The 12,396-nt window shown below is 64.3% G+C and overlaps 1 protein-coding gene across 1 annotated transcript in view; it reads right to left on the minus strand.

Annotated features, from left to right (window-relative positions):
- RYR1 (ryanodine receptor 1) overlaps positions 1-12,396 on the minus strand; it is a 63,538-nt gene that overhangs the window by 32,501 nt on the left and 18,641 nt on the right. Inside the window, 25 exon segments of the mRNA XM_062512453.1 lie at positions 234-397; positions 759-899; positions 985-1,075; positions 1,767-1,987; positions 2,436-2,605; positions 2,794-2,914; positions 3,012-3,123; positions 3,928-4,108; positions 4,450-4,585; positions 4,803-4,897; positions 5,075-5,207; positions 5,288-5,402; positions 5,595-5,868; positions 6,574-6,717; positions 6,930-7,041; positions 7,245-7,445; positions 7,600-7,680; positions 7,786-8,620; positions 9,045-9,271; positions 9,485-9,571; positions 9,672-9,837; positions 10,238-10,398; positions 11,461-11,557; positions 11,559-11,588; positions 12,001-12,380. Coding sequence (XP_062368437.1) covers positions 234-397; positions 759-899; positions 985-1,075; positions 1,767-1,987; positions 2,436-2,605; positions 2,794-2,914; positions 3,012-3,123; positions 3,928-4,108; positions 4,450-4,585; positions 4,803-4,897; positions 5,075-5,207; positions 5,288-5,402; positions 5,595-5,868; positions 6,574-6,717; positions 6,930-7,041; positions 7,245-7,445; positions 7,600-7,680; positions 7,786-8,620; positions 9,045-9,271; positions 9,485-9,571; positions 9,672-9,837; positions 10,238-10,398; positions 11,461-11,557; positions 11,559-11,588; positions 12,001-12,380 — 4,475 coding nt within the window.

Consider the following 12,396-nt stretch of genomic DNA (forward strand, 5'->3'; position numbering starts at 1 on the left):
ATGAGGATGAGGATGGACGGGGTCAGGGGTCTCAATGAGGATGAGGATGGACAGGATCAGGGGTGTCTCAATGAGGATGAGGATGGACGGGGTCAGGGGTGTCTCAATGAGGATGAGGATGGACGGGGTCAGGGGTCTCAATGAGGATGAGGATGGGTCTGGGGGGTGTCCACGAGCACAGGCAGTGTTGGGGGGCTGCTGCTGGCAGGGGGAGGGGTGTGTGTGAGCCCTACTTGAGGGTCTCCACAGGTTTGGGGTCGAAGTTGCCCTCGGCGTCCACCGAGGCCTTCTTCTCGGTGCGGGAGGAGTAACTGGCGTCCACGTAGTCGGGAGGGAGCGCGCCGGCGATGGCGCAGAGACACGGCATGGCCAGCTTGTACAGCTCGGCCTCGAACTTCTGCAGGGACAGCGACGGGACACCGGGGACATGGGGGACACTGGGAACACCAGGGACACTGGGGACATTGCGGATATTGGGGGGACATTGGGGGATATTTGGGATGTCGGGGACACCGGGGACATTGGGTCACTGGGGACACCAGAGCCACCAGTGACACCAGGGACACTGGGGACATCGGGGACACTGGGGACACCAGCCCCGTGTCACCACAGTCACCAGCTCCATGTTCCCCATGTCCCCACCCCCGTGCTCCCCAGTGTCACCACCGCCATGTCCATGTCCCCAGTGTGACCATCCCCCCCATCCTCCCTTTCTGTCCCCGTCCCCCCAGCCGTGCCACCCCTCGCTGACCCCACACCTTGTGTGCCAGGGAGTCGAAGATGCCCCAGAAGAGTTTCCTGGTGAGGTGCAGCTCCTCCTCGGAGCTGACGCCCATGTTGGGCCACCCGCTGGGCAGGCAGTAGTACCTCCAGCAGCGCTCGTAGTGATTGGTCAGCAGCTGGGGGAGGGCAGGGGACACACGGAGGGTCAGCGGGGTCCGGGGGGGACAGGGGGAGCAGGGGGACCCCCACTTTGGGGCTCACCTTGAGGGGCATCTTGGCGAATTCGTTGAGGATGGGGACGTCGAAGACGAGGCGGCGCAGGAGGTGCTGCAGCATGGAGGGGCGGATGTACCTGGGGGGTCAGGGGGAGAGCGCCGTGAGACACTCGGGGGTGGCACGGTGGGACTTGGGGAGGCAACAGGGGGGTTGGGTTGGCCACGGGATTGGGTTGATGGCAACAGTTGGGTTGGCCATGATGGTTGGGTTGGGTTGGGTTGGGTTGACCATGGCGGTTGGGTTGACCATGAGGGTTGGGTTAGGTTTGCCATGATGATTGGGTTGACCATGACAGTTGGGTTGGGTTGACCATGAGGGTTGGGTTAGGTTGGCCATGATGGTTGGGTTGACCATGGCAGTTGGGTTGGGTTGACCATGAGGGTTGGTCTGGTTAGGTTTGCCATGATGGTTGGGTTGACCATGACAGTTGGGTTGGGTTGACCATGAGGGTTGGGTTAGGTTGACCATGATGGTTGGGTTGACCACGGCAGTTAAATTGACCATGACAGTTGGGTTGGGTTGACCATGAGGGTTGGGTTGGGTTGGGTTGACCATGATGGTTGGGTTGACCATGGCAGTTAAATTGACCATGACAGTTGGGTTGGGTTGACCATGAGGGTTGGGTTGGGTTGACCATGATGGTTGGGTTGACCACGGCTATTAAATTGACCATGACTGCTGGGTTAAGTTGACCATGACAGTTGGGTTGACCATGAGGGTTGGTCTGGTTTTTGGGGGCACGGGGCCGTTCCAATCCAGGCTCCCACCTGCAGAGGGCCATCAGACACTCCTCGATGGCGTCGCGCTGGGCCTTGGTGAGGGCGCGGCCGCGCGACAGGCGGTAGATGGTGTGCAGCATGGAGTCCACCATGATGGCGCGGTGCTCGGTGCCGGCGAACAGCGGCGCGCACTTGGTGATGAGCGGCATCACCGCCAGGCACAGGTACCGGTTCAGCGCCAGCGCCATCTCCGTCGTGCTGAACGTGGCCTGGGGGGGACAACGGGGGGGGGTGGGGGGTCACGGGGAGGGGACACAGCGTGGGGACAGGGGGTGGAGCCAGCCCACGGGGTGAGTTTGGGGATCTGTCCCATGGGGGGATTTTGGGGGATCTCAGATGGGTGGAACAGGGAAGGTTGGGGTGACCCCAGACCCATCTCATAGGGGAAAACAGGGGTCACCCCAAACCCATCCCATAGGGAATATTTGGGGTGACCCCAGATCCATCCCATAGGGGAGATTTGAGGGACCCCAGATCCATCCCATAGAGATTTGGGGAACCCCAGACCCATCAAAAGGGAATATTTGGGGCACCTCACACCCACCCCACAGGGGAAATTTGGGAGATCCCAGAGCGATCCCACAGGAGGGAACAGGGGTACCCACGAGGGGTACGGAGTTTTGGGGAGCCCCGGGGGGGTTTTGGGGTGCCCCTCACCGTGTCCAGCGAGGCGGCCGCGCGCATGTCGGGCAGGAACCCCACTTCCAGCACGTGGAGCAGGAACTCCTGGCTCTGCACCCCATAAACTCGGTCCAGGAACAGCACCATGGGCGCCTTGTGCTCGGGGACGAAGCTGGCAGCCATGCGGGGCTCCACCACGTTCCCATCTACGGCACCCCAAAATTCAGGGGGACCCCAAAACTCCCCAGGCATCCCCAAACCCTGTGAGCCCCCTAAAACATCTGGAATCCCCCAAATCCCAGCATCCCCCCAGCCTGGCCTATTTTTGGGGTCTCCCCTATCCCGGTGTCGTCGTTTCCCCCCCCGCCCCCCATTTTGGGGACCCCTTCCCCACCTTTTCCCAGCGCTGGGATCTGCAGGGGGAGGCTGATGATCCCCACCAGGTCCTCGAGCGGGACGAGCGAGCGCAGGATTGCCCGGATCCTCAGGGCCTCCCCCTTCCCCGCCTGGATCAGCTGTGGGGGTCACACAGAGGGGAAGGGGGGGGTCACACCCCACATCCTGACCCCCCCCACCCCCCAGGACCCCCCAGAGCCCCCCCCAGAGCCGTACGTGCATCTCGGGGGCGCAGCGGCCCAGCAGGTCGATGAGGGCGGCGTAGAAGGACATGATGGCGTGGCCCAGGTGCACCCGGTTCTCCTCGGGGGGCTCCTCGGGACCGAAACTGGGGGGTCGGGGGTGGGTCAGAGGGGTTGGTGGGTGCCCCCCAAACCATCCCAGTGTCATCGTCTTCACCCCATTGCATTCCACCCCATCTCCATCTCCCTTCCATTCACAGCTCCATCCCTATTCCGTCCCGTCTTCATCGTCATTGCGCTTCTCATCATCCTCATCCTCATCTTGTCCTCATCTCATCCTCAGCCTCACCCAATCCCAATCCCAATCCCAGTGCTCACGGTCTCCTCTCCCTGCGCCCGCTGGGCCCGTCCCTGGCAGGGTCCCCATTCCCAGTCCCATTCCCATTCCCACTCCCATTCCCATTCCCATTCCCATTCCCATTCCCATTCCCAATCCCAATCCCAATCCCAATCCCAATCCCAATGCTCACGGTCTCCTCTCCCTGCGCCCGCTGGGCCCGTCCCTGGCGGGGTCCCCATTCCCACTCCCATTCCCATTCCCAGTCCCATTCCCAGTCCCATTCCCAATCCCAATCCCAATCCCAATCCCAATCCCAATCCCAGTGCTCACGGTCTCCTCTCCCTGCGCCTGCTGGGCCCGTCCCTGGCGGGGTCCCCATTCCCACTCCCATTCCCATTCCCAGTCCCATTCCCAATCCCAATCCCAATCCCAATCCCAATCCCAGTGCTCACGGTCTCCTCTCCCTGCGCCCGCTGGGCCCGTCCCTGGCGGGGTCCCCATTCCCAGTCCCATTCCCATTCCCACTCCCATTCCCATTCCCACTCCCATTCCCATTCCCATTCCCATTCCCATTCCCAATCCCAATCCCAATCCCAATCCCAGTGCTCACGGTCTCCTCTCCCTGCGCCCGCTGGGCCCGTCCCTGGCGGGGTCCTGGGCGATGCTCAGCGCGTCCTGGATGGCGGCCAGGAGCCCGCTGCCCCCCTCGCCCCGCAGCGCCGGCCCAAAGCACTCGGGCCGTCGGATCAGCAGCCGCACCACCACGTTGGCGTTCTCCTCCACGCTCTCCCCTGCACGAACGGGACCCCAGAGGTGACAGGGACACCCCAGAACCCCCGGAACACAGACCCACAAAACCCCAGAATCCCCAGAACATGGACCCCCAAACCAGGGAAGGCCAGGGACCCCCAGAATCTCAGCAGCCGCACCCTCAGCCTGCGTTCCCCGTGTTCTCCCGTGAGGGATTGGGACCCCAAAATTCACAGGGACACCTAAAAGGGACCCCCAAAACACAGACCCACAGGAGGGGACCTGGGGACACTAGAGGGACACCTGAGGGACACCTGGGTGCACCTGGGGGACACCTGGGTACACCTGAGGGGCACCTGGGGGACACCTGGGGGTCTCTCACCGTTGACAAAGACGGCGAAGCGCAGGAAATCCAGGTACTTCTCCCCTCCACAGGGGTTCCAGCCGATGTCGGGGTAGCCCTTGGCCAGCAGCATGGGGCAGCTCTGCAGCCCACAGCTCGCCAGGTACGTCACCACCTGCCACAGGTGGGCATGGAGACATCAAGGGACAGCAGAGGACACAGGGGATAGCAGGGGACACACAGGGGACAGCAGGGGGACATGGAGGGTTTTGGGGTACAGCAGCGTTGGGCAGATCCGCAGCGCACAGCTCGCTCACCTGGGCACAGGTGAGGGGACAGGGACACACAGGGGACACACAGAGGACACACAGGGGACACGGGGGTGTCCCCACCTTCTCCAGGTCCTGCTCCTTGAGGGCCAGTGCCAGCTCGTTGTTGTCAATGACCGAGGCGGCCGCCACGTCCAGGGGGGTGGAGCCCTGCATGCCTGGGGGGACACGGGGGGACAGAGAGCTCAGGGGGACACAGGTGACAGAGTGGGGGGACAGAGGCCCTCCCTCAAGGTGTCAGACAGGACCCCCAAGGGGACAGGAGGGGACAGGGAGGGGACAGGGGCGGCACCGGGGACACAGGGGGGTGCCAGGAGGGTTTTGGGGGGTCTCACCCAGCCCGATGCCACTGTTCTCCAACAGGTAGCCCAGGTGGTCGAACATGGAGCGCTGGTTCTGGCGGCTGATGCGGCAGAAGTAGCAGAGGAAGCGGCAGCAGTTGGTCACCATCTTGGGGAACCGGATCTCCTGGGGGACACCGGGGGTCAGGGGAGGTCCTGGGGGGTTCCCGGTGGGGGGGGTGGTCCCAGGGGTTTTGGGGGGCTCACCTTGGACTCGCCACCGCCCAGCACACTGACCATCACCTGCATCACTGTCTCGTGCATGCCCAGAGCCCGCATCAGGTTGGGGTGCTGGTAGAACACCTTGTTGTTCATGATGTTCCTGGGGGGGCACAGGGGGGTCACCTGGGGGGCTCAGGGGCAGATTTGGGGGGTTCAGGTGGGATATGGGGGGCTCAGGGGATTCACAGGGTGCTGGATGGGGACAAAAGGGGACACGGGGACACAGGAAAACACAGGGGGACACAGGAGAACACAGGGGGACACAGGAGGACACGGGGTCCCCCCCACGCACCCGATGCTCTGGATCATGAGGTTCTCCTCCTCGGGGCCCATCTGCACGATGAGCAGCGAGCGGATCTGGCCCAGGCACTCGAGCAGGGCCGTGGTGTCGGGCACCGAGGTGGCACTGATGGCATAGGCCTTGGGCAGGGCCCGGCCCAGCTCGCCCAGGGCGTCGTACTGGCGGTGCAGGAGGCTGAACATGGCCCGCACCAGGGCCGGGCTCTGGATGAAGGATTCCTGTGCCCAGTGCACCATGGTCTGAGAGATGAGCTCCTGCAGGGTGCCTGGGGACGGGGACAGTGGGGACATTGGGGACACCGGGGACACCGGGGACACCGGGGACACTGGGGACACTGGGGACACCGGGGACACTGGGGACACTGGGGACACAGTGATTCCTGTGCCCAGTGCACCATGGTCTGAGAGATGAGCTCCTGCAGGGTGCCTGGGGACAGGGACAGTGGGGACATTGGGGACACCGGGGACACCGGGGACACTGGGGACACCGGGGACACTGGGGACACTGGGGACACCGGGGACACTGGGGACACTGGGGACACCGGGGACACTGGGGACACAGTGATTCCTGTGCCCAGTGCACCATGGTCTGAGAGATGAGCTCCTGCAGGGTGCCTGGGGACGGGGACAGTGGGGACATTGGGGACACTGGGGTCATTTGGGATCATTTGGGACAATGGGGATATTGGGGTCATTTGAGATATTGGGGACATTTGGGGACATTTGGGACAACGACACTGGGGACATTGGGTCTCTGGGGACAGTGGGGACATTGGGGACACCGGGGATATTTGGGACAATGGGGACAGTGACAAAGGGGACATTGGGGACACAGCGACTCCTGCGTCCCAAGCTCTGCGGGATCAGCTCCAGCAGCACCTGGCACAGGTGGGACACCCTGGCTGGCACCTTGAGGACTCGTTGTTGTCCCAAGTGTCCCTGTCCCCCCACCCGCCCCATCCCCTCCTCACTGGGCACCGGGGGCTCCTCGGGGGGGGTCTCCTCCTCTTTGGGGGGGCCCCGGACCCCCACCACCTTCTGCACCAGCCCCATCAGCCTCTGCCTCAGCGACGTCTCCTCCTCCTCCTCCTCTTCCTCCTCCGTCAGCTCGATGCCTGGGGGGACACGAGGGGGGGTCACAGGGGTGTCCTCGTGTCCCCATGTCCCCAGGGGGAGGGGGAACCTCTGGATGGGAGTCCCAGGGGGGTTTGGGGTCCCAAAATGGGGGTGCCCAGGCCCTGCCAAAGGTTCCAGTTCCCCTGGGGAGATCCCAGTTCCCCTGGGGGTGTCCCCAAGCCCCAGGGGATTGTCCCTGTCCCCCCCTCACCGCAGTGGGCCAGCAGGTCATTGTGGAAGTCCAGCAGCTCGTCCCGGATGTCCCCAGGCACAGGACACTCCTCATCCTCAGCCCCTCCCTTGTACTGCATCAGCATGTTGATCTGGGGGACACGGGGACAAGGGGACACGAGGTCAGTGGGACCATCCCGCAGCCATCACCCCCTGTACATCCTTCACACATGTCCCCGTGTCCCCCACACGTAGTCCCCATGTATATGCCTGTGCTCCCACCCAGGGTCATGTCCCCCTGCTGTCCCTACGCTGTCCCCGCGCTGTCCCCTCGCTGTCCCCTCGCTGTCCCCACCTGCTCCTGCGGGGGCGAGCGGAACTCCCGGGTTCTCCGGGCGGTCTCGGCTGCCGTCATGGTCAGAGCCCTCATCAGGCGCCCGTAGCGGCGCCGCTGGTCCCGCTGCAGCCGCTCCACGTGGCGCTCCGAGAACGCCACGATGGCCTCGACTCGGTGCTGCAGCTCCCGCTCGCACAGGTGCTGCAGCAGGTGGCACATCTGCGGGGACACGGGGACATCGGGGATGTGGTGGATATTGGGGACATCAGGGACATAGGAGACATGGTGGCATTGAGGACACGGGGGACACAGGGACCCCAGGGAGGGGACACAAGCCCCCAGTGTCCCCCAGTGTCCCCAGCCCCTCCCTCACCTGCAGCTTGACCGACTCCGGCAGCTTCATCTGCAGCAGCCCTTCCTCCAGCTCTTCCTCCTCCTCCTCCTCTTCCTCCTCCTGCCCTTCCCCGGCCTCAATGGCCTTCGTGCTCCTGGCCTCTTCTTCATCCTCCTCCTCCTCCTGCAGCTCTCCAGCCTCTATGGCCTTCCTCCTCCTCCTCACTTCCTCCTCTTCCTCCTCCTCTTCTTCCAGCTCTCCAGCCTCGATGGCCTTTTTTCTCCTCGCCTCCTCATCCTCCTCCTCCTCCTCCTCCTCCTCTTCGCCAGCCTCGATAGCCTTCATCCCTTGCTCCTCCTCCTCCTCCCCCTCCTCCTCCTGCCGTCCCTCTCCATCCCTGTGCCCGTCCCCGAACACGCGGGGCTCGATCATTCTCAGCACCCTCCGCACGTCCCCGTCCCCCAGCGCTCCCACCGCCAGCAACGCCGACACCAGTTTGAGCACCGGCACCAACTGGAACTCCACGCTGCCGCCCACGGGGTCCCGGGCGTGGGGGCCACCACCGGCCACCGCCTCGGCCAACATCCTCATGGCCTTGGCACCCAACTCATCCAGCGGGATTGCCGGGCTGAGCGGCGCCCGCCCGCCGCCGCCCGCGGCACGGATGAAACACGGCTCTGAAAAATGGGGCTGGGGTCTCAGGCAAGCGCTGGGCCCCACTCCGGGGGGTCCAGGGCAGCGGCCGCCGTCGGGAAAGAGCGCGATGCCACGCGTGGCGTCGGTGATGGGCACGATGAACTCGGCGCTCATGGAGGAGCGGGCTCGCTGCGCCGAGTCCAGGTGCATGGCTAGCAGCAGGTCGTAGTAGCCGGCCCGGAGGGGTCCTGGCAGCTCGGGGGTCTCGATGGCAAAGAGCAGCTGGGCCTGGTCCACGTGGCTGCAGAGGGCGTGGGCCACGCGGTTGTTGCCCAGGGCGCACACGGCGCAGTAGAGGCGCAGGGTGTGGCACTGGAACTGCAGCAGATCCTCGCGCTCCCACAGCTCCAGGATGTCGATGCATCTGTGGGAATTGGGGGGGTCGGGGTGGGGGATGTGGGGTGGGACCCCTGGGATGGGACCCCAAGGTGTCCAGGGATGGATGTTTTGGGGCGGGACCCCTGGGGGGGGGGAATGGGAAATTGGGATGGGGTGGGGACACAAGGGCTGGGACCCCTGGGGATGAGACACCAGGGGACAGGACACCATGAGGCTGGGGGTGCCCTGGGGGTGTCCCTGGATGTCCCCAAAAGCCCCCACCTGTCCTCCTCGGGGATGTGCAGTGCCATCATCTGCAGGGGCTCGGAGCACTCCGCGGCCCAGCCCTGACACTCACCCAGCCAGGTGTGCCCTTGGTGTCCCTGGATGTCCCCTGGGTTTCCCCTGGTTGTCTCCAGGTGTCCCCTGGGTGTCCCTGGCTGTCCCTGGATGTCCCCAAAAGGCCCCACCTGTCCTCCTCGGGGATGTGCAGTGCCATCATCTGCAGGGGCTCGGAGCACTCCACGGCCCAGCCCTGGCGTTCGCCCAGCCGGGCGCTCTCCACGCCCAGGTACTCGGTGGGCATTCGGCTCCAGGTGACCGGGGTCAGGTGCTGGATCACCAGCCTGGGCGGGCACTGAGGGGCGGGGTTCTGCCTCTCGCTGCTGAACATGGCTGCTGAGATGGGCATGATGTTCTGGGGGGGCACAAAACGGGGGTGTCAGGGAGACCCCCACCCCCAGCACCGCCAGGGGTCCGGGTTCTTCTTGGGTCACCCAAAAAAATCTGCTCCAAACCCTCCTCGTTGCACCTTGCAGCCCCTCCAGTACCTCACCAGTGCTCCCAGTTGCCTCTCCACTCCCCAAACCATTGGTGGGCGGTGGGGGGCGGGGGGGGTCCCAGCTCTCACCTTGAGCTTGCCCAGTTCGAACTGGAGCACATTTTGGGTGGTGGGCTGCACGAACACCGCCGGGAACAATTTGGTGTTGGGCTCCACCTGTGTGACAGTGCTGCTGTGAGACCCCCAAGGTGGGCTGGGGTGGTCCCCTACCCCCAAAACCACACCTGGGGAAGGGAGGGGAGGGGGTCCAGCTCACCTGGAAGAAGGTGTTGATCTCTTTGCCGTTGGCCGTGAAGGTCATGAGCCCCGTGGCCAGGTCCACCAGGCAGCCGATGACCAGGTCAGTGTGGGACACCCTGGCCTGCTGGGTGGGGGCTGCAAACTCCCCCCCCCACACCATGTAACAGTTGCTGCGTTTGATGCTGGGGGGGAAAAAGGGGGTGAGACCCACATGAACCTCCCCAAAAAAACCCTACAGCCCATGGACCCCTCCCCTATTTAACCCCACACCATGGAGCAGTTGCTGTGCTTGATGCACAGGGGTCCAATTTAGGGGTCCCATTTGGGATCCCATTTAGATGTCGCACTCTGGGGTACCATTTTGGGGTCTGATGTGGGGTCCCACTTGGAGTTCCATTTTGGGGTGGCATTTAGGGTCCCATTTTTGGGGCCCCATTTAGGGTGTCCCATTTTGTTGATCCCATTTCGGGGTCCCATTTAGGGTGTCCCATTTAGGGTGTCCCATTTAGGGTGTCCCATTTAGGGGGTCCCATTTTCGTGGCCCCATTTCGGGGTCCCATTTCGGGGTCCCGTTTGGGGTACCTGTCGTGCACATTGCCGCGGTCGTCTCCCATGGTGACGGTGACGCTGCGCACCCGGCCCAGCTCGAAGTCGGGGTCGTGCTGGTGGAAGTGGGGGGTGACCCAGCCCACCCAGGCACTGCCCGGCTCCTGCCCCGCAAAGAGCCGCACCGAGAAGTAGTACTGGGGATATAGGGACAGGGATGTGGGGTCAGGGTATGGGAATGGGGTGTGGGGTACGGGGACAGGGATGTGGGGTCAGGGTATGGGAATGGGGTGTGGGGTACGGGGACAGGGATGTGGGGACAGGGTATGGGAATGGGGTGTGGGTACGGGGACAGGGATGTGGGGTCAGGGTATGGGAATGGGGTGTGGGGCACGGGGACAGGGATGTGGGGTCAGGGTATGGGAATGGGGTGTGGGGCACGGGGACAGGGATGTGGGGTCAGGGTATGGGAATGGGGTGTGGGGTATGGGGACAGGGATGTGGGGTCAGGGTATGGGAATGGGGTGTGGGGCACGGGGACAGGGATGTGGGGTCAGGGTATGGGAATGGGGTGTGGGGCACGGGGACAGGGATGTGGGGTCAGGGTATGGGAATGGGGTGTGGGGCACGGGGACAGGGATGTGGGGTCAGGGTATGGGAATGGGGTGTGGGGTATGGGGACAGGGATGTGGGGTCAGGGTATGGGAATGGGGTGTGGGGCACGGGGACAGGGATGTGGGGTCAGGGTATGGGAATGGGGTGTGGGGCACGGGGACAGGGATGTGGGGTCAGGGTATGGGAATGGGGTGTGGGGCACGGGGACAGGGATGTGGGGACAGGGTATGGGAATGGGGTGTGGGGCACGGGGACAGGGATGTGGGGTCAGGGTATAGGGACAGGGATGTGGGGTACGGGGACAGGGATGTGGGGTCAGGGTATGGGAATGGGGTGTGGGGTATGGGGACAGGGATGTGGGGTCAGGGTATGGGAATGGGGTGTGGGGCACGGGGACAGGGATGTGGGGACAGGGACATTTTTATGTGGGGTTTTGGGGTCCATACCGTGGTGGTGTTCATGATGACCTCGGGGTTTTGGGGAGGTTTTTTGGGGGATTTTGGGGGCCATACCGTGGTGGTGTTCATGATGACCTCGGGGTTTTTGGGAGGTTTTTTGGGGGATTTTGGGGGCCATACCGTGGTGGTGTTCATGATGACCTCGGGGTTTTTGGGAGGTTTTTTGGGGGATTTTGGGGGCCATACCGTGGTGGTGTTCATGATGACCTCGGGGTCGTCGCGCTCGTCGGGCACCACGTCCTCCTCCAGCCGGGGCACGGGGGGGGGCGCGGGGGGGGGGCGTGAACGGCGTCTTGCGACCCTTGAACAGGAACCTGGGGGGCACCGGGGGGGGTCACCCCGATTTGATGACCCTCAGGGACCCCCCCCAGGGAACCCCCAGAACGAAGGGAACCTCCAGCACCCCTCGGCTGCCAGACTGGGGACACTCAGGGACCCCCTCCCAGGGATGGCTGTCACCCTCTTTTGGGGATCCTCAGGAATTGGGGACCCCCTCTCGAGGACCCTCAGGAATTGGGGACCCCCTTTTGGGAGCCCTCAGTGATGGGGGACCCCTTTCTGGTGCCTCCCAATTATTGGGGACCCCCTTTTGGGGACCCTCAGGAATTGGGGACCCCCTCTTGCTGCTCCCCAAGGATCAAGGACCCCATTTTGGTGGCCCCCCAGTGATCGAGGACCCCCCCCCCCCCATGCCCACCCCCCTTTTTTGACGCCCCCCCCACCCACCCCCTCCTGCTCTTGCTCTTCTCCGTGGTCGCGTCCTTCTCGTTCTCCCCTCGGGGCTGCTCCCGAGCGGGGGTCCCACCCGGGGGTGCCCCCCCGGTTCCTTTTTCGGGGTTCCCCTCCTCGCCCTCGGCGCTGCGGGGTCCGGCCGAGCGCCGCAGCCGCTCGAACTCGGACAGGGGCTCGGGGTCCTCGGGGGGCTCCGGGGGAGGAGCCTGGGGCAGGGGGGTGGTCCCGGGGGTGCAGCGGAAGGTGGAGTGGAACTGAACCGGGAGGCTCAGGCGGAGGAACAGCAGCTCCGGGGGGGCCGCGGGGGTCCCCGAGCTGCGGTGGGACAGGCGGAGACACGGGGGGGTGTCCACGGTGCCGTCCAGGCGTGTCACCTGTGGGGGACAGGGG

This window comes from Cinclus cinclus, chromosome 37 (genome assembly GCF_963662255.1).
Source record: "Cinclus cinclus chromosome 37, bCinCin1.1, whole genome shotgun sequence".
Lineage (NCBI taxonomy): Eukaryota > Metazoa > Chordata > Aves > Passeriformes > Cinclidae > Cinclus > Cinclus cinclus.